Below are 21524 nucleotides of genomic sequence, written 5' to 3' on the forward strand. Positions count from 1 at the left end.
ACACAGTAAAATTCAACCACACACATTTAAAGAAACTGGTGTGCGCGGATGATTATGCAGGGTCATTACGTCGGCTGGAAAGTTGACCCGAATGCAGATCCCGATGCAGTTTGTCCTAATGGCCATTCCAGGTGGCTACTTTCTGTGTTGAAATGATTAATACAAAGAAATCTGTAGGGGGTTCTACAATAAAGGTGGCATGATTCATATACTGCCACACGCTAGCCACACGGAAATATGCCATACTGAAATAAACCAGAATTATCCTTTAAATGCACCCTAATTGTTTTTGCCTCTTTAGCGTATCCCTGCAGGTGGGGACGGTGAAAAGGTGAAATTCTTTGGTCAGTCCATACATGGAGTCATGGATCTAAATGGAGACGGAATCACTGATATGACAATAGGAGGTCTGGGAGGGGCTTCGTTATTCTGGTGAGACATGGCCCATCCTTACATGTAAACATTCACTCCAAGCACTACACATTCCACTTGAATCATCACCAGCAGCAGCGCCTGAATCCTGGAGACATCATATCACATGTCCGTTTCACATTGTCTTACTCGGGTTTAGACAGCTGTGAGTGTCCCGCTGGGCTTGTAGGCTTGAGACCAACAACTTCCTAATGATCTCTCGGGGTAAAACTTCTGGCTACAAACTTCACTGTTGGACACCAGCCTTCAGACTTCAACCCGCAAAGTTTTGAAACGTCAGCCCACACCATGATTTAACTTCCCTTCTCCCACAGTGTCTACTGGCAGAGGCTCAGCTAAGCTGTGTGAAAACTCCATCTCCCAAGTGGCTTAGAGTTTAAATAGGATTTGGCAGCAGGCGGTTGTTCTTCCTGGACTGTTGGCCGTGTTTTAGAAAGCTCAACAGTTGGATCGAGAGACTTGAGTCCAAGTTTTATGCTCAAGACACATCCGCTTCTTGTTCCTTTCTTTGCAAAAGTAAATACATGCACACTGTTCAGCACACACACACACACTAACACATATTGCACCACTGACGTTGGCAATTGTGTTTTGGTTTCCAGGTCCAGAGATGTTGCAGAGCTCCACGCCAACATGACTTTTGACCCTGTTAAAATCAAACTGCAGCAGTCTCAGTATCAGTGTGAACATGGAGGACGCAAATCTGTGTGTGTAACAACTGAGGTGTGTTTTGCGTACAGTATCAAGTCTGACCAGCAGGACTTAAACTCTACTGCAGGTGAGCCATTCAGCATCCCACGATGTGTCATTCATTTGTTCTTCTGCCCCCTTACTGTCCAACTTGTGTTTTATTCCTCCATGTTTTCTTATCCCTGTCTCGTAGAGATTCGCTATGATCTGACTCTGGATGCTCTGCGTGCAAAAGCCAGAGCTTCATTTATTGACTCGGACGATAAAAGCGATCGTAGGATTACCAGGAGCTTCACCATCAAAGACAGAGAGAGAAAATGTGTGCAAGAGATCTTCATGATGTCGGCAAGTGCTCTGATCTTTATGATGTACACATGGGGTTAGTGATGTTCTGACCTGTAAGAAATCAACCCCCAGACTACGTGCTTATCCACGAGGCACAATACTCAGATCAGCTGGATGCCTTCAGTATTTGTGACCTTCATTCATGAAAGTTATATTGTAATCTAGTTGGAGATGAAAATGAGGTTTCGAGCCAGAAAGGAGACAGGACAAAGATGTGAGATGTCTTATGGAGAGCAGGAGGACCGTAGTTGTAACATGAAACAGACTTGTCCTGATCAAAGCATGCCGCAGTGATAAATTGTCTAGAGGCACGAGGCACTTGCACACTTGCAGAGTTGGAGAGAAGGAGAGAGAATGAGAAAAAGAAAAGAGAATGAGAGCTGAGAGAAAGAGTAAATGAGGTGCGGCAAAGTGACATTTAAGGTCAAGCAGGATTTCTACAAGTGGCCCAACAAGCCCATCACAGATTGTTCATCACAGTTCAACCTTTGTACGGCACAGCTACACCACACACTGTAAACCTAAGCGGTTTCTCTAGCAATGTGACATTTAAAGCCATGTGCACAAAGTCTCTCATTCCAGTTGTTCACGGCAGCAATAGATTTTTCTGATTAGCCGCCCCTAGGCGAGAGACGGAGGAACTAATCAGTGGAAACAGCTGTTGTTGCTGTGTGTACCCAGAATGAATGCTCGCTGTGTTCTAGTGTACCAGTGTGTGCATCGTCCCAGGCAGAGGACTTATCGCACACAAAAAGCACCACAGCTATCTTACCTGAGTCCAAGATTTCTAAGAACCAAATCTGAACAGATCTGAACAACAGCTGTACGAACCAAAAGCAGATGTGTCATAAATGAATCTACGCCCCAAAAAATGTTTTTAATACTCAGTGTGCTGAGGCAATGCCTCCAGTTTGTTAGAATCTCTAGCGCCAAACCAGTAAGGAAAATCTCAGCTGTCCACTTCAGTATTTCTGTCTTAGAACAATAGCACTGATTTATAGTATTCAGTGCACATAGATACAGCCTATATTAATGCTTTATTGTGTTGACATAACACATATCGCACTGCAACACACAGATTTCTTAATTATTCTAGTCGATTGAACATCTTTTTAGCCATGACAGCAGCTTAGCTTTAGGGATGGCAATGTCAGTCTGCCACTTGCCGTGAAGGTGTCTCCATACATTCATGGTGCCCAGAGGTTGACGTTTACTGACTTAGGTGGGACAGTGGGAGATATTGTCACTGCCAGGAATTGAATGTCTTGTTTTCTTTATTCTCCTTCATCTTTTATTCCCCTCCTTCCTCCTCCTCACCATCCTCTGTCATGCTCCTGTCCCCTTTTCCTCGACAGGCCCGTCTGGACTTCCGAGACCCCCTCATGGTGTCTTTGGAGTTTGGACTGGCTGATGAGGACCAAGGCCCTGTCCTGGATGAAAGCCTTCCCAGATCTATCAATAAGACAGTAAGACTATTTTGTGTCACTTTGAAGGGTCTTTCCTCAGTACTTAACTGACAATTAACAGTAAGCAGAGGATTTAGAGTCACAAACATCATCCATCTGTGTCTCTACAATCCAAGAAGTGGAGTGTTCGTGTCCAAACCTGCTGCTGTTACAGTACATTAGCATCTGCAACAGCTGACTGCCATCCCTCAGTGTTTCCTGAAGGCTGCATTAGTGTGTCAACACCAACAGCCAGGACAGCCTTCCCACACTCCCACATGCATAGTTGCTCTAACTAGGCTTTCCAGATAAGTAATGCAATGAGTGATGTGTCCAGATAAAGAGGGAAAATATAACATGAGAATTTAGCTTCAACATGAAACAAACACAAAAGCAGTTAAAGCCTGGGTGTGTGAAATACACAGCAGTAACAACACCACTTCCCCCTGACACATCCTGACTCCCTCGGTGTCAGATACTGTCACAGCAGCAGTGCACACTTACACAAGCGGGGAAGCATTATTAGGACCTCTCCTGTTATTGTTATTGTAAGGAAGAGAAGGGACACGCTCACACAGAAAGGGGAAGTCATCCAGCGGAAACTGAGGGTTTTCTTTTGACATTGTGCTGCATATGATATTATAGTCCCCCGTCCCTTCTTGGGAGAGTAGACACTGTTGATCCTAGCAGTCCGCTGGGCATTGAGAATGGGAACAAATGTGACTGTGACCCCTCAAACACTCTGGGGGAAACGGCAAAGGAAATTGAGGTCATATGAGTGCACCCATTTAGTCAGTGGTATAAACAAATATACAGCAAAGCAGCCCATTTGGATTCTCATGTCTCTGTTACTTCTATTTCTGTAGAGGATTATAGTGTTGTTCCACTATTTCAAAATCCTAGTTTTAAAAATTGTTATGAACATTTTCTTTGAATAAAAAAAAAAGTTAAGAATTCTTAAAACTACACCCACTGCTTCTCCCTTGTTTAAAATCTGTTATCTGAAAATGTATGTCTCTACCCTGCAGATTCCCTTAGTGGACTGTGGAAACGATGAGAAGTGCATTGCTGATCTCTCTCTCAAAGCAGAGCCAAGTGTAAAACGGTAAATGGAATTAGCATTAAATAATATGTTCACATTGTTTTAAGTTTGTTGTAAAACAACACCTACCTGCCAATGTGTACATTGAAAGAGTTATGTTCCACTGGTACAGGCTACAGAGAGATTACTTCATAATGAGATTTCAGTTTAGGAGATTGGGTGGATAATCTGGAGTCCTCTTTTTGTGCAAAAATTGATTTCAGTGTCCAATGTGCAGTCTGAATTAACCAAAGAAATGTTTCCTTGCCAGTGGAGGTATTGTTCCCAAGAGGGAATTTCATATCCAAAACAATGTGACTTTGAAAGGTATCCACTTAGACAGACTAATACTGGAGCTGCATTAGGAGGGGATCTTTTCACAGGCAGTATGGACAGTAAGAACAATTACAGCGAGTGCAAAAAACATGATTTAGTAAAATAACTGAAAACTGAGACATGAGACTGTTTTTGCAATTACTGTTTCAATGTACATATGGTTGTATATAAAAAAAGTTGTATATAATGTACTGCATATTAAAGTACAAACCCCTTAAGTGCATGACTGCACCCTTGTGGGAAGATATGTGCATCACCACCGAGCATGCTGACGGTTTTCACTTGCTTCTCCAGAATGCTCATCAAAGCAAGCAAAGACAAGATTGATGTGAACATCAACGTCAGAAACAGCAAAGACAACGCCTACAACACTAAAGTCACCCTCAGCTTCACATCAAACATCAACTATGTTAAAGTAGAGGTGAGATTTCATGTACTCCTCTGTTTGTGCCATTTTACTGTGTAGAGATTGAAGGAATGTGTGTGATGACGTGTTTTATTTTGTGTTTACAGCCGGACAAGGCCTGCTCTCTGAATGACACAAAAGTGGAGTGTGCTGTTGGATACCCCTTCTTGGGAACCAATGTAGAGGTTAGTTTCAGCACACATGACCTTAATCTGTCCTGTGCAGGATGCTGGCTACATAAAAACCTGTAGAATATAATAGTTGTTTCTCATCTTTCCTACGGCTAATTAAATATGTGATGTCATCTAATATCCGCAGGAAAATTTCAAAGTGAGATTTGAGATAAATCCCAAACATGTTCAGGCGGTAATTCAGATCAATGTGACAGCAACAAGGTGAGAGAATTGGTACCTTATTTCATTTTCACATTAACTTGACACATTGGAATTGTACAAATATGTTTACATTTCCCACAGTGACAGCGAGGAGCTGTCTTCTACCCTGAATGACAACATGGTGCAAATCACCATCCCTGTGAAGTATGAAGCTGGACTCATATTCTCAGTGTGAGTAGTTGGACTCATTAGAGATCATCTGCTCCTCTGTCACTTTACTTTGTAGAAGTGGATACAATATTGGTTACTATAGTCCTGTCACGGTCGAATGTTACAAATCAGAATTTCTCAAATATTTACATTTTGGAAACACTATACAAGGAGGCATTGGTGTGTGGTCCTGTACTGAAATAACTTGCTTTGACCTTGTAGCTAATAAGGACGTATTAAGCCTATATTTTGTACCAACAATGGATCACATGACTGCTTGTACGTGAAAGTTGTTACTCATGGCGACAAACCCTCAGAGAATTATCGGCCGACTCTGCAGCGCCCCTTAACTCTACGAAGCATTTTATCGTCTTTCACCTCAATGTTTTGGTTTTACTGTTTTAGTTCAATCTCAGCGCTCTCATCAGTGTTATTGTCAAAAACCTCTTAAAAACCCACTGTGCACTACCTGATTACCTACCTGCGATTATTCTTTAGCAACTAAAGAACCAGATATTATCCTCAGGAGATGGTGGAGACCAAAACAGTTGTGCGTTGTGCTAGTAGCAGCTAATGTAGCCTTGAACCACTAGCCTAAAGAGATGAGGAGTGGGCTATGGGGGTCTCTGTCAGACATTTACTTGTCTGTATCTGAAGCTCTGATTGAGAAGGGGAAAGTCTAATATGATCTTTGTTAAAAATGCATCTTTTAGGCAGCCTGTGGATGAACACATTGTAGTGAAGGAGGGAGAAAAGTATGCCAGTGTGGTGAATGACACCAGGATGATTGGAGAGGAGGTCCACATCAGTTACACGGTAACATCTCCTGACAGAGATCATATGTCGTGATTTGTTAATACATACGTGGAGTATAAAACTGCATGCAGATGTGGTTTGTCTAGTAATCCAGATATGGTGCATGTTTATAAAATGATGTTCTGTCCTGCGTCCTCTGGATTTCACTCTACCTCTCTATCTCACATCTCTTCAGGTGGAGAAGTCAGGTGATATTGTGACCCCGCCCCTTGACCTTACAGTGATGTATCCTCATCTGTCTCCTCGGAAGAACAACCTACTGTACCTGATAAATGTTACCACCAGCCCGCTGGTATGCATACACACACACGTGGACACAAAAGTGTGTCTAAACACACAGGCCCACCTTCATATCGGTCTCTCCTTTCTCTCCAGGTGAAATGTGACGCAGCACCTTGGATCAACCCTCATAATATTGGCCCAGACACTCACATTATCAATCCAAAGAAGGAAACACTCAGTGTCTTCCTACTGGTGAGTGATGAGCCTCTTTCTGAGTGTGAGACCTCTGGCCCGAGGGGTGTTTCATAGATCCAGATTACCAGTAAACCCAGGCGTATTTCAGGAAAGTCTGTTTCATACAGGAGTCTTAAATAAGTCTGATCCAAGTTACCATGGCAACTGATCTAAAGCTAACAAATGGTGTTAGGTGTTGCCTCATTAAAAGCAACAGTTTCCCAATTTGTTTTCTCCTTAAATATCACTTGAATATAGAAATATGTAATTGTATGTAGGCATACAGAAATCCATCTATTAAAGTACAAAACGAACAGGCAATTAAAAACTGCAGTGCAGAACTTTTGTCTCCCCCTTCTGGCAGTGAGAGTAATTACACGTTCACATGCACGAGCATGAGGCATGCTTGTTTCCATAAATAGTTGTAAAAATACAGACAAATTTCCACTGTTCCAAGACAATAATCTGTTATTTAGGTGGAGTAAATAATAAGTAATAGCTACATTGCCTACTCCAAATATTTAATAAATACCAGCCAGTAATGCAACATCCATGTCTGCCTGGGTCATCATGCTTCATGCTTGGACGCTTTTTGAGGTTTTTCTGCCATACTGCTAGTTGCTGATGAAGGATGTTATGTCACTTGTACAAACCAAGTCCTAGACATAATGCAACTAATAGAGTTGATAGTTTTTAGATAAAGATAATTATCTTGTGCCACAAAATTACCCGACTGTTTTTCAGCTCTTACGATATAAAGTACATTCATGTCACTCACTTATTACTGTGTGTTGATTTGCTGTCCAGAGCTGTGAAAACCTCTACTGTACATCATTCAGCTGCTCCATCCCCGAAGCCACGATCAGTCAGGTCAACGTCACATTCAGAGTGTGGAAACCTACATTCATCAAGGTAGGTTTAAGGTGACATGGGTGCTTGTGTTACATCCCATTGTTGTTTGGTTTGTCGTGGATGGGAATACATTATAGACTGATAAAAAAAAGGCAGTTATTTGAGTGATGTATAGACAGCAAGTGTTTAAAGGAGATCTATCTTACAGGGTGAGTTTTCCAGTCTGTACATGTTGGTGAATGCCACACTGGGGATCAAAAACACAGACCTGTTTGAACTGAACAGCAGTGACAGGACCAGAAATGTGAGTCATAAAGTTTTGGTATTATATACTTGTGTGTGTGTTTTCATGCATGTATGTGTACATTTACCATATGAATTTGTATGTACGTGCTAACCAGGTGAAGATCCAGGTTTCAAAGGAGACATTAGGAGGAATCCCTATTTGGATCATCATCATCAGCATCCTGATAGGACTGCTGATCTTAGCACTTGTCATCTTCGCTCTCTGGAAGGTAATATTTCCTGAGGCAGACTGCTAGAATATGAAATGCACCATGACTTGGGTCTTTTAAATGAATGGTTCAACATTTTGGCAAGTAAGATCATATGCTCTCTCGCTGACAGTTAGTTCACCGCTTTCACATCCATGTGTTAAATATGAAGCTACACCCAGTAGATGGTTTGTTCAGCTTAGCAAAAAGACTGGAAACAGAGGAAACAGTTAGCCTCTGTCCAAAAGCTTAAAACATCTACCAATCAGCTCCTGCTCATTAATTTGATCCTTTCATTTACAGTACCACTCAACCAAAAGGGACAAAGCATATTTCCAAAAACGTCAAACTATTCCGTTACTATTGACAGTGCTTCACATCCATAGAGATTAACTGTTTCAGTGGGAAGTTTTATAACTGAATATCTGCTCCTCCAGATGGGCTTCTTCAAGAGAAAATCCAGGGACTACTCGAAGGAGGACATGATGGACTGAAGTATCCAGACATCCAGCAGCAAGCAGCCCTGTGACCGACTGCTTCCAGAGCAATCAGGTCGCCCAAAGTGACAGGCAGACTTTTAAACAGACAGTCGGACAGACGGAGGAGACGCCACAAGACCCACAGACACCTCAGTGCTACGACACAGTGGATGACCAGGAAAACACAGTTACTGTTTCCTGTGCAGGCCTGGGGCAAATAGTATTTGCAAATACTTCCCGAAGCATAGCTATTCGGATGTTCTCACACACAGAGTGCTTAAAAAGACGCTGTCTTTTAATTGGATATAGTTGTTGCCATTAACTGCATACTTTATGTGGCATATTTGCAAATACTATTTGTTCTAGATCAGCTTCTTGCCAATATACAGTATACGTCAAGTCAAAATAAGCAGTTCAGGAGTAGCCAGAGAGGAGGAAGAAACCATCACTGAAAAGGCGCCTGTCAGCAAAGTAGCTTATGTCTGTATTACAGCTGTTTTGCAAAACCTTCAGAGCTACAATAGCTGCACTCCAGCTTTAGAGGAAAAAGTACTCAGGTTTTTCGGTATGAAGATCTAATGTTCCATAAGCCACCTCACACACTTTCTATATCATAATAGCAGCAATGTCCAAAAGTCTACTCACTTGTGAGACATGATATATGTGAACTTGCAATGTGTTGGAGCAGTCTGTCTGATCTTTTAAAGCGTATGTGCTTAATGAAACACTGAACCTTTTAGCATTTTATAGCATTTTGTTTTTGTTTGGTATTTTTGTTGCATTTTAACAATCTAACACGGCACATCCTTAATGTCAAAATGTTGGCTAAAGACACTGACCTGATACCAAGATTTATTTTAAGCAAAGGGTGCAAGTCTGTGTGCTTTTATTTTTTTATACTTTTAATCTCAGTTAATCAATTCAAAAGCAAAAAAAAAATCTTGTCCCAACTCTGATGTTAAATGTCAGTAATTAGTGTCGCCTTGGTTACTGAGGGATACAGAAAGCAGCGCCTTAAAGATCCAAAACTTTGATTGTACTGTAAATATAAGTAAGTGCTTAACAATGTACATAAATGTGTTTGCTATAATTCATGTAATTTAAGAGATGTTATCCATAATTCCTTCTTTTTTTGTGATCGGTGGTCAGACAACATGATTTTGCTCAGGTGCTACAGGTATCATGAATTATGCCATTAATGTTTGACATATAGAAAAAATGATCTGGCTTATTTTACAACTTCAAAGCTGATGCAAATATGTAAATATTGTTATATTTTGATGAGAAAATGAAAGTATAATTATTCTGTACTAAAGATATTCATGAAGATGAGGGTTTGTATCCACTACTTTGGTTTTGTTTGACTGAAAGCGACGTTCCGAGCCTGGTGAATGACTGTGTTCTGAACGCAGAGGCTTTAGCATGATTGAGATGAGACACGACTGTAGCAAATTTTGATTTCAGCCTCTTCATTTGCCAAATGGAAGGTCAAATTTCTTCCAGCATAGAAATGTATGTGTCACCATTCACCAGCAGTTGCCGTATATTAAATGGGACTCATTGAACAAACTACAGCATGTGCACAAAGCATTAGCATACTGTAGGCTCAATGTCTTCCTATATGCGATACACAGTATCTTACAGTTATTCTTTCAGGTTTTCTGTCTTGTTCTCCGTTCCAGAAGTTGCACAGCTACACAATATGTTAAGAGATGATATTGTATATCGGGGAGACTGGGTCTCTGCCTCTTTCTTTTTTCCCTCACCGGCATACAATAAGCTGAGGGAAGACAGCAAGAAGAAGAAGAGGCAGCTTTTGAATATTTAAATACTCCTCAGCTCTCACTTTCCGCTGTTGACATGAAGCACATGTAACAAATTGTATGTCCAGAATGTGTAACTGTTATTCATTTTGAGATTGTATGGCTACATCAGGCTTAATGTGCGAGGGTGGACTCACGAGTCTCTCTTTGTTCACTTAAGGTGAAAAATCCTGGATGATTTTCACCGATTTTACCCTCTAGTAACCTCTGAGAGAGGGTGAGGTGCAAAGGGAGAGTCGGGAGCTCTACCCCAGCCCTCTACACTGCTGTGAAGTCGTCATCGTAATGCACTGGTTTGTCTGACTGTATGTGTCCTCATCAGCACAGAAATGAACTGAATCTTATGTGCAAAAAAAATAAAGACTTTTTACAAGGAAGTACTCGAACATCACATGTGCTTTTGCTGAGACAATATCTAATGTAATGTAAAACAGAGTGATCAGATTTTATGAGAATTTAAAAGGAGCTACTTTTAGCCTGAAATACTTGTGGGTATTACTGCTGAAACAGTTATTGTAATAATCAATTAGTGCATCAACAGAAGGGTAATGGTTTTGATAATTAATCACTGAAGTCATTTATAATGAAAAAATGAGTAACACTGTAGCAGGTTTGTTATTACAGATATTATGTTCATTGCTCCTCTTCTCCATGAGCCATAAAATGAACTGAGTGTATGTGACTGGAAAACTAAAAAGAAGTAAGAACGAGAGGGAAAAATTAGTCGCTTTTTACTTGTACAAACATTGTTTCTTGCCCCTGATAATTTGTTTAATTCTTCTTTGCATCATAATCTCATCTTGTTAAATTAGAACTGCGTGCTCCTGCACTGCAGTCCAAGAAGACGAGTACGTTCTAAAAGTGTCTGTTCAAAATGTTCAGGCTCAATAGGGCCTGAGGACAGCGATAAAGTGAAGTACTGTACTTTTTCTCTAATATTGATGATTTTAATTCTTCTTACTTTACTTGAGTATTTCCATTTTATCATTCTTTATACTCTCTACTCCACTTCAGAGAGAAATATTGGACTTTTCACTCCACTACATTTATTTGACAGCTGCAGATTAAGAGTTTTCATACAAACAATAAACCGAGAATGTATAATGCATTATAAATTAAACCACCACTATATAATAGTATTATAGTATAGTAGGCTAGTGGTATTATGAGAGTTTCATTTTTTTTTTTTTTATCACTTATTGAAATAGATAATAAGACATTTGGAGAGTTAATAGAGGAAAGACAGCTTGGTTTTTGGAGCAGAAAAAGTGCACATCAGAATTATTAACTTATTATCATTAATTTCTGTTAAGCATGCGTATACCTACTCAGAGAGACTGTGTTATATTTGTGGAACAAATGCGTATTCGTACATAAATCTGAGCAAGCTGCATGTGCTGTGTATGGCATAAATTCATACAGTGCCATATCCAACTACCTCATGTCTTTAAATAAACCACTTATATTACCTAATTTACAACATCATTCAGTACTTATCCCAGCATCGTTGCACTCTGCACCAATGCACAAGTTTCATTGATGTTTATATATATATATATATGTATATATATATATATATATATATATATATATAGTTTTAATATAAAGTATACTATATCTATATCTGTACACAGTTGTTAAATGTTTACGCTTACCTTTCTTTAGCTTTGTTGCCCATGTCTACATGAGAACAACGATAAACATGCATAGTATCAGATTACTTTCCACCAAAGGAAAAAAATGTGTATAGAAAAAAGGATGCACATTTTGCTGATAATACTACTATACATATTGGTCTTTCCTGCGAGGCACCAATGAGGGCATTAAAATCCCAAAGCACCAACATCAGGGCCCGAGTGATTTGATGCGGAAGTGCGCCGCCTAGTGTTCACCCGCGACACCCAGCGATAAGTGACACTCTGGGAGGGGAAGCAGTACAAACTGTAAGCTGCTGGAGGATCCATCTTGCTCGAAAAAGAGGCGAGGGTGAAGGCTTTTTTCAGTTTAGTACCTAAAAGTCTGCATCGTCCCCCCGTTGACCGCGCTGGGGAGCCCGAGGAGGGGCTGTGTCGCTGTTTGTAGGATGTCCCGTCATGAGGGTGAGTTGATAAACAGGTCCTCAGCGCCTTGGTTGGTGGCTACATTACCTGAGCAGCTAGCTCCTCGGCTAGCTTCTCAAGCTAAGTGCTTATTCAAGTCGGGGTTGGGGGGGTTGTGGTGGTGGTGGTGGTGTTGCGTTTTTCGCGGTTTGTTTCCAGGCTTGTCCCGACACACATATTTGCTATGAGCAGCTTTGGTGTCCATTTGTTACGCTCTCTTGTCTCTTAATATGAGGCAAATGGTCGTAACTTCTGCTAACCTGCTCGCAATGATACGGCAACATTGCGGAGCTTAGCAGTTAGCCGTTGCTAGGTACTGCGCTACCTTACGTTAGCTGGGCTAGCGAGCAGGCTAATGTATGCTAACATAAGGAGTCATTGGTGCAGCTGCGACTTAATATTGCTCATAGCGGCGCTTATAACCTCCCTGGTTCTGTACTATGATATCTCCTAATATAGCTAATATCTTGTTTTGCCTACATTAGGGGTTACGTGCTAATTTAAGAGCTCGGAGCTGTAATGTTAGCGCCATACTGTCCCGTCTGGTCACATACCCTAATGTTGTTAGCGAATGCACTGTCATCAAGAAGAAGGCAGAAAGTCTGAGGCCTCTGAACATTAACCAATCACTAAGTTAGCTAGCTGGCAGGCTGCTAGCTACTAGGGTTAAGTTACGGCGTGTTTGACTGCAAACCAGATGTGAGTGTAAGTCTGAGTGTGTCTGGAGCAGGCCAGACAGAAGTTGCTATGGTGTTCTGTAATGCAAACAAGAGGACCCTGGAGTTAGATAGCCCTAATAGTACAAAAGAGAATGCCTTAGTGCCTTTCCTAACATTGTTAAATTGTCCTCAGTGGACAGGCTAGTGTTCGAGGTGAAAAGCCTCCATGATCTTCCAGAAACTCAAAAACTCTCCTGTAAGTGGGTTGTACATTCAAATGAGGAAGGCACACAATTTTTTTTTTAACAACTCAGGTGACACTAATACCTCTATTTTTGGCAGGCGTTGGAAAAACCTGCTCTGGTGCAACTAACCTGTAATCACATAAACACATAGAGCTGATAACTGCATATTGCCAGTTGATGTGCTCATCCAGGCCTGGGTTTGGTTAATAAATGTTGCCTCTTCCCTTTATATTTTGAAGCGCTGTATTTCGCTAGATCAGCCTCAAAAGAGGAGATTCCCCCAATACTTGCTTACTTTCTATCCAATGGTTGCCAAATGATACATGTTTTTCTTTTAAAGGGAATGTCAGTGAGGCAGGACTTGGAAAATTGTGTAAAATGCAAACAATCATGTCTCATAGAAAATAGCTGGTTGTGTCTGTAGTGTAGCGAGTACTTGAATACTTCTTCTCTGCTATCATGTATGGTAGACAAGCAGAGAGATGCAATAATATTTGATATGATGACATGTAATAATCTATTTTGGGAATACAGAAATGAAATGATGTCTGGTGCTTTGGTTGACTCTGCTTTCTCTTGACCAATTAGGTTCGTGCACATCTAGAGAAATACAAAAACCAATACGCTAGCTGAAAATATGTGGACAGTGCTATTAATGAGTAATAAAAGCTGTAATAAAAACAGCTTTCAGGTGCTTCGTGTGTTTGTGGCATGCCTCTGAGTTGCGTCTTTGAAGCCTTTCTTGTGAAATTCACTGAAATGCCACAGTTCTTCCTTGCTGGCACTTGCTGGTGATTTGGTGCCACTCCAAAACACATGGTCATGTAAGTGAGACTGGCTGACAGATAGAGATTGCTTTCTCACAGCCAGTCTGTCAGACGCAGTTATAAGGAATTTGTAACGTTATTGTCAGGTCCACGTGTTTGACTATACATTCTTCTCTTTTTTTTTGCAGGTGTTAGCTGTGATGCATGTTTAAAAGGGAACTTTAGAGGAAGACGGTTCAAGTGTTTAATTTGCTACGACTACGACCTGTGTGCATCGTGCTACGAGAGCGGAGCCACGACAACAAGACACACCACAGAGCACCCCATGCAGTGTATATTAACCAGGGTAGACTATGGTAAGGACATGCCTGAAAGTCCAAACAGAGACTTGTGTGGCTTACCGATCACATTCAAATGAACTATGTCATGACATGATTATTATACTTTATGACTTCATTGTAGCCTACTGTGTCACTACAAAGCATTCATCAAGCTTGCAGTAATTTTTAAGCCTAGTTTTGTACTGTGGGCATTATATTTGTGTTAATCATTAAAATATTGACAAACAACAGCTGGTTGCTCTGGTTACTGTCTTTCAGATTTGTATTATGGAGGAGACACATTTTCAGTAGAGCAACCCCAGTCATTCACATGTCCTTACTGTGGGAAGATGGGTTTCACAGAGACGTCCCTACAGGAGCATGTCACCTCAGAACATGCAGAGACTTCCACAGAGGTGGTGAGTATACTGCACACATTAAGGGATTGTTAACAGGGTTTTAACTGTAATTGTACGTGGTAGTCATCAGTAATGTCCACAAAACTTTCAAATGGTGTCTTTGGCTGTAAGCAGCTCCAGTGGCCAAGTTCATTTCTGCCGTCCACTAACATACTTGTTTATTGAAGTCATTAGACGGTGAGATCGTTTTTATACTACTTTTTTTTTTATACTACTTTCATTCTTATCAGTCTTCATCACTACAGTTCGGTCTTCCATTGCTATTAAGTGCTGCACTTCAGTCAGCTAAAATGACTTCCCAGAATGCACATGCAGAGGATATTTCTGGATTACTTGTTGTCAGAGCAGGATTTTTATGAGTGTCTACTGCTGAGTAAACTGAGCAAAGCAAGGCAGGGGGTCAGGCTCCTGCAGACCACACTGACACCTGTCTGACTGGCTAGTAGGTAGCCTGTCGGTCAACAGCAGCTCTGCTAGCAGCGATGGGGCAAAAAGAGACCCTTGTAGTCCACAGGTAGAGCCAACAATTAGTATTTGTGCCCCAGCTGGCCACCTGAGCCAAAAGAAAGCAAGTTGCTACACCGCTGAGGACCCACCCTGTGGACTGTGCTGTTGGCTTCTGCTGCCGATGCCACAACAGAGAAAGTGTCATTGTGTAACATGAGGGGCTCTGATGGAGAAGTTGGCAGGCAGCGGGTGTTAGCAAGTTTCATATTATCAACAAAGGCCATGATAAGACCAAATCAGCAGTGGGTTATTCCCTTTCTCAGTACTTCCCAACTTTCTAACCCTGTCTGTGTACTCAGCCCGAAGGCCATTTGTCTCTACTTAGTGTGCAACTCTTTCACAAATTAATGTTTTCACTTTTTAGAGCAGCTGAATTATTTCCTACAGCAGCAGAGTGCTAGTTTTTGGCCATGTTACTCAAACAGGAGCGAATGGTGCACTTATTAATACACATTTGATGCACTAATGAGTATTTACTGCAGCAGGGTGGTGTGTGGGATTTACTCAGTACAGTTCATCGTAAAGCTGAAACATGTCACCCAGTAAAACAATGTGTCTCATTCATGCATTTTAATAGTTTTTAGACAACAATGGACCTCTATGGCACAGAGGAATAAGATATACAATCTTAGGGACTGGCTACACAGGAACACAGGGAAAAAACAGACAGCTGTTAGAGAGGAAGTTTCCCTTTAACCTGTTGCTGTGTTTCTACATGGCATTTAGCGTATAGGATGTAATTTCCTGGGATGTTACCTTGAGAATTTGATGCACCAGTGACACTGGTTTGTCCTGCTGTGATACAGCCTCTGTGAGCAAGAGAATGTGATGTGTGGTAATTGCCTCAATGGACTCATTTGTTGTGAAATGTTCTGTATGAATGAAGTGTGATGATCTGCAGTGCGGTGTGCGCAGACATCTGAAACATGATGGAGCGGGTTTGATTTTACTGCACAGTAGTGGTGCCATCACACCCTGCAACTAGCAATAGTTTCCATTATTGATTAAACATTTTGTTTTTGAAATATCAAAAAGCAATGATATTTTCAGATATATATATTCATGATGTCCATCTCAGATAATATCATACAACTGAAATGCTGAATTGGTACCCTTTTAATGGACTTGATTAGGTATTATATAGAGAGCCCTGTGCTACAGCTTTTAGTATGTACAACAGTTACTCTCAGATGTGCTGCAGGTTATGATGCAGCATTCCACAAAAAGTTTAAAGGGGGTAAAACCTGACATCGAAAAAGTTGCAATATTGCTTAGAACCTGCATGTTGTTTCAGTACGGCGTGGTGGACATGGCAAAGCTTTTGTCAGGGAAAAAAACATTCATCCCAAACAGAAACCTCTCGCTCTCTCATTTCAGATTTGTCCAATATGCGCTGCCTTGCCAGGAGGGGACCCCAACCATGTCACAGATGACTTTACAGCTCACCTCACACTTGAACACAGAGCACCAAGAGATTTAATATCCTTTCTCTGTCTACACACAGTAGTGGTTACATAAATATGTGTTTGTATAGATTGTTTAAATGTATGTTTAAATGTATATACCGTATGTCGTGTCCCTCTACTGCATTAACCCTTAACAGTCCCTGTTTACGATGAATCCAGCAGTGTTCGACATGTACGCAGGATGTTCCACCCTGGACGAGGACTGGGCGGTCCCAGGGCACGACGGACAAATATGCACTTTACTAGCGGCTCCACAGGGGGGCTTTCATCCTCCTCATCACAGAGCTCCACTTACACCCCCAGTAACAGAGAAGCAATGGACCCAATTGCAGGTGAGAATCGAGTGGCATACTGGTGTACACTGCAGATTATACTCGTCACACAAATGGGTTGGGCCTTTCACTAGTACCCTCTGCTGGTAAAAACTGAATACCTGCATTGTACAACTGATTAACCCATCCATTTCCAATCTACAGGTCAACATTATTACATTATGGTTTTTTGTTTTCCTTAGCTAACCATGTTTAACTTAAGCATAGTTCACCATCTGTTTACAGAGGCCCCTAAGGACAAAACACAAACAAAAGCATAAGCTCAGACACTAAGGATCAAATCACCTACAGAAGTGAAAACACAAATTTGTCTTAATGTGTCAGGTGTTCTCTCTCTTGTATATGTTTTACAATTTATAAAATGTTTGGATTCAGAGATTTTTCCTTAATGTTGTCTAATGAATATATGCAACAATATCTGAAGGATTTCCTGTAATCTTTGTTTTTCCTCTGTCCTTCACATCTTCTTACAGGTATCTACAGTGTTGTCTTTTGATATCATGACTTGTGTAGAAACAACCAACAGTGAAGCCTGCTTTTGTCGTGTCCCCCGCAGAGTTGTTGTCTCAGCTGTCAGGTGTGCGCCGTGCAGCAGGGGGGCAAATAAACTCATCAGGGCCTTCAGCCTCCCAGCTCCAGCAGCTCCAGATGCAACTGCAGTTGGAGCGGCAGCAGGCTCAGGCGGCACGACAGCAAGTGGAGACAGGACGCCACGCAACACGACGCAGCAACAACCCAGGCAACACTGGTACCACCATCCCTCCACCCAGCACAGCAACTGCCAACACCGTCACTGTGGGTGAAAACAATCCCTCATCCTCGTCCCACAGCTCCCAGTTCCTATTAGCACGGTGAGTGTGGCCACTCTCTTAGTTTCATAGTTTTGGTTACAACCTTGATGATGTTTTTGACTGTAAAATGATGACTTTTTGTAAAGCTATGATTAGTACATTGTTTTATATATAAGTTAAAATGCTGTTATGTTCTTTTGGTGGTTGATTGTACCAGCACCAAGTCTTATAGTGACAAACATTCATATGGTAACACAGTTTTAATGAGTATGATACTAAGGACTTCTAGTAATACTGTTGGCCATTTGTATGGTTATTAACTGGTGAAAAACCACTAATACATGTTTTAATGGCACTTAAAAACACTAGCTAACCCCTGTCGACAGAAGCTTTTCCATCAAAGACCATGTGTGGTAAAAAATTATCTTGGAGCATTAGTACTTTCTGACTTGCCTACTCCCCATTAAGCCCATTGGTTCCTGCCTAAAAACAGGCCAATATTCATAGTTAAACAGCAGGCCTCTGTAGTTGGCAGTTAATGTTACTCAAACAGGAAAAACAGAGCAATTATTGGGGACTGTTGTTGCTGCAGTAAGTATTTACGGTAGCAGGATGGTATTTCCAGGATAATAGACCCAAAATAATCTACAGCGCCAGTGTTCATCGTGAAGAAGCAACATGTCACCCAGTGCAACAGTGTGGCTCACTAATGTGTTTTTAATGGACTTTGAACAACAATGGACAACAATAGTGGTCTGTGGCACAGAGGAGTAGTCCGCATCAGGCATTCGATACACACAGTACGTGTCAGGATCCATTTATTACTGGTTTTGTAGACAAAAACAATAATTAAGACTATAACTAGTCTTGTCCTTTAATGTGACATGTTAACGCACATTTTACTGAAGCTGATTGCAAAATAATAACACATTTTATTTCATGGACAACACAGCACCAGTTATAAAAGTACTTTACATACAGAGTAAGACAGAGCTGATACAATTAGATTGAGAAGGTTAGTTTAAAAAGATGAGTTTTCGGAGCCTTTGTGACATCTCTAATGGATTCCTGCATGTGGATGTTGAGGGAGAGGGTGGTTCCAAAGTTTGGGCGCAGCATATGAGAGGGCACCCATTGTGCTACGGCTGATGGCTGGTAGTGCCAGTAGACCTGCTGATGAAGACCGCAGGGGGTGAGAAGGAGTGTAGGGTCTAAAGGAGGTCTGTGAGATAAACAGGGGACAGATTATGAAGAGCTTTGAATGTTAACAGTAAGGTTTTAAAGTTAATCTGTTGTGACACAGGGAGCCAATGTAATTGAATCAACATGGGAGCGACATGTTCAGTGGACTTTGAGTGTGTTGTAATCTGTGCTGCAGAGTCCTGGTTGAGTTGAAGTCTATAAATACAACGCAATGACATTTTTTTTGTGTGTTAAAGCAGTTAGAATCTCTAAGTTGCACAAGGCCAAAAAGCTGAAGCCAATAAGAGAGCTGGTCCTCTGTTCTCCTAGAATATATCAATCTTCAAACCTTTAGGTTAATCATCTATCAAAACAATGAGTATTTCCTTCCAACTCTGAAGTGAAGCTGATTCTCCTCAGTATCACAACTTAACACGGTAAACTGACCTGCTTATGTTCCCCCTCGCTGTCCCCTTTTTATTTAGAAAATAAACATTTGCCTGGAGAAGTATATCATCTGATTTTATTTAAATGTAATGTTCATTATTTCCCCAGGTTGAATGAACCTAAGATGTCCGAAGCAGAGCGGCAGTTTCTAGAAGGAGAGCGCGCAGACCGCAGCCTGTTTGTCCAGGAGCTGCTTTTGTCTACGCTGATGCACGAAGAGAGCTCTTCCTCTGACGAGGACGAGCGCCGAGACTTCGCCGACTTCGGAGCCATGGGCTGCGTGGATATCATGCCTTTAGATGTGGCGTTGGAGAACCTCCAGCTTAGAGAGAGCAGCTCTACAGGGAAGGAGCCTCCGCCGCCTCCTCTTTGATGTCCGAGCATCACGCAGACTGTGTCCTCTGTGCTGCAACTGCCAGTGATGGGCAGCAAACGGCAGCAGTCCCCCCCGGCCTCCCCCTCCTTTCTCCCCCCTCGATTTTCTGTTTGTTTTTGGTGATTGTAATTTCAGGCCTGTCACCATTTTTGTTACATTGTAAACAAAAATAAATGAGAGCAAGTGGGATAAATGTGCGAGTGAGCGAGCGAGAGAAGAGAAATATATAAATATATATAAAATATATATGAAGTTGATAATCAATCCACATAACATTTCTTTTCTTTATCAGGTAAATGTTACAGGCAGCTGTGGCAGACCTTTGCTTCCTGTGACATGCAAATGGCTCTCCGTATAAATACTCCACATTCAAAAGTCAAGAGGGCATAGGCTCCTCTGATGAAGCTGCTGTGTGTTTATGACTATTAATAAATAAAAAGTGCTTGGATGGGTTACCATAACTACTGCATGCAGTTATTTGCAGCGTGCATGACTTTTAATGACCCTGTCATTAAAACCCCCTTTTTTAAAATATCCCAAAGCTTTCAACTGTTTTTAAATGGTTATTTCAAAACATGGTTAAGTATTGACAATTGAGTAGTTTACAAAACTGACATGCAGAAGTTGAAGTCTAACAAAATATTTTGTTAGGTTTTGTTTGGAAGAGCATACGTAATGAAGAGAAAACAATTGGATTCGGAGGAAATGCCGCTGTGTGTCCGTCTCTCGGCTCCAGAATGCCTTTTCTCGCTGATGAGTGTCTGAGCTCCGACCACATGCATCAGATGAATACTAGGAACAGAAGAGAAGAGAACCTGCCTCTGAATTTTTCCTAGATGTTAATGTTTAGTGATAAGCTGTTTAGGCACAGTATACTTTATAATTTATAGATAAGTACAGTCGCCCAGCTGCAGTATGTCCATTGCTCTTTCACACTATTTTCTGGCATTCACCCTGCTCATGTACAGGCCCAGTGTCAGACCACATGCTTTAGATGGCTTGTATGAATTTCTTTTGCTGGGAAACAGGAGCTTGAGACTTTCCACACTGCAGTTTTGTTTTGTTTCTTAAGAGAAGGCATTCTTTTTTTTTCTGCTAAGGTTAGCACTTTCTATTTATTCATGTTTGTTTTCTGATTCTTTTGAGCCTTGATATGAATCATGCCACCTTCATGCCTATACTTTTACCCTCTATGTAAAATACAATGAGATGTATATTGAATTTGTGCGTTAACTTTCATAATGGTTCGAAGACATGGGCAGACATTTTTTTTAAATGTAAATTTAGAATACAATAAATATAAACTGCGCACAGCTTTTGATGAAACCAAGACACCGTCAGACCTTTGCACCTTGTGTTGTTTCTCTTCAGCTGGCACGATTGCTTAATAGTTTGTTGGCACATGAACTTTAATGTCTGCTTGAGGAGTGAAGGTGGGGACACTCACACGTCACTTAAACCCTCCTGTTCAGCATTTAGAGGTATATCAACATTTGATAGTCTGTAACACTATAATGTATTTATGAGCAGATTTAAATGTGTAGTAATGCTTTTGTCAACAGCTATAACTTCTCTAACTCCTGTGGGCAGCCATAAGTGGAGGCCGGCTTATAAACAGGTGTAAGAGTATAAAATATGTCTTCACAGGAGAAGATACAGTTGTCGACAAATACTGTACATTAATAACCAGTTCTGCCACAAATGTCATAATAGT

The 21524-nt window shown here is 41.2% G+C and overlaps 2 protein-coding genes across 2 annotated transcripts in view; both read left to right on the forward strand.

Annotated features, from left to right (window-relative positions):
* Positions 1 to 10577, forward strand: part of itga1 (integrin, alpha 1) — a 39756-nt gene extending 29179 nt beyond the window's left edge. Inside the window, exons 15-30 of the mRNA XM_070850602.1 lie at positions 302 to 432; positions 1035 to 1210; positions 1316 to 1467; positions 2823 to 2933; positions 3941 to 4017; positions 4624 to 4750; positions 4843 to 4920; positions 5054 to 5130; positions 5212 to 5301; positions 5994 to 6096; positions 6272 to 6388; positions 6472 to 6570; positions 7360 to 7464; positions 7613 to 7708; positions 7806 to 7919; positions 8336 to 10577. Coding sequence (XP_070706703.1) covers positions 302 to 432; positions 1035 to 1210; positions 1316 to 1467; positions 2823 to 2933; positions 3941 to 4017; positions 4624 to 4750; positions 4843 to 4920; positions 5054 to 5130; positions 5212 to 5301; positions 5994 to 6096; positions 6272 to 6388; positions 6472 to 6570; positions 7360 to 7464; positions 7613 to 7708; positions 7806 to 7919; positions 8336 to 8392 — 1710 coding nt within the window. The 3' untranslated portion in view covers positions 8393 to 10577. The remainder of the gene's footprint in view (positions 1 to 301; positions 433 to 1034; positions 1211 to 1315; positions 1468 to 2822; positions 2934 to 3940; positions 4018 to 4623; positions 4751 to 4842; positions 4921 to 5053; positions 5131 to 5211; positions 5302 to 5993; positions 6097 to 6271; positions 6389 to 6471; positions 6571 to 7359; positions 7465 to 7612; positions 7709 to 7805; positions 7920 to 8335) is intronic.
* A 1534-nt stretch (positions 10578 to 12111) lies between these two features.
* On the forward strand, positions 12112 to 20338 carry kcmf1 (potassium channel modulatory factor 1). The gene is made up of 7 exons (XM_070851134.1): positions 12112 to 12299; positions 14159 to 14326; positions 14570 to 14709; positions 16594 to 16695; positions 16831 to 17014; positions 17571 to 17865; positions 19543 to 20338. Exons 1-7 carry the CDS (start codon positions 12284 to 12286, stop codon positions 19805 to 19807), a joined length of 1170 nt encoding a protein of 389 aa, XP_070707235.1. The 5' UTR covers positions 12112 to 12283; the 3' UTR covers positions 19808 to 20338.
* Positions 20339 to 21524: the final 1186 nt, after the last annotated feature.

The sequence above is a fragment of the Pempheris klunzingeri genome, chromosome 19 (assembly GCF_042242105.1).
Source record: "Pempheris klunzingeri isolate RE-2024b chromosome 19, fPemKlu1.hap1, whole genome shotgun sequence".
NCBI classification, from domain to species: domain Eukaryota; kingdom Metazoa; phylum Chordata; class Actinopteri; order Acropomatiformes; family Pempheridae; genus Pempheris; species Pempheris klunzingeri.

Coding starts and splice junctions, on each gene's coding strand:
- kcmf1 (XM_070851134.1), top strand. Junction 16,696..16,830: donor ACAGAGCACCAAGAGATTTA/ATATCCTTTCTC, acceptor GTCCCTGTTTAC/GATGAATCCAGCAGTGTTCG. Junction 17,866..19,542: donor TCCCAGTTCCTATTAGCACG/GTGAGTGTGGCC, acceptor TTATTTCCCCAG/GTTGAATGAACCTAAGATGT.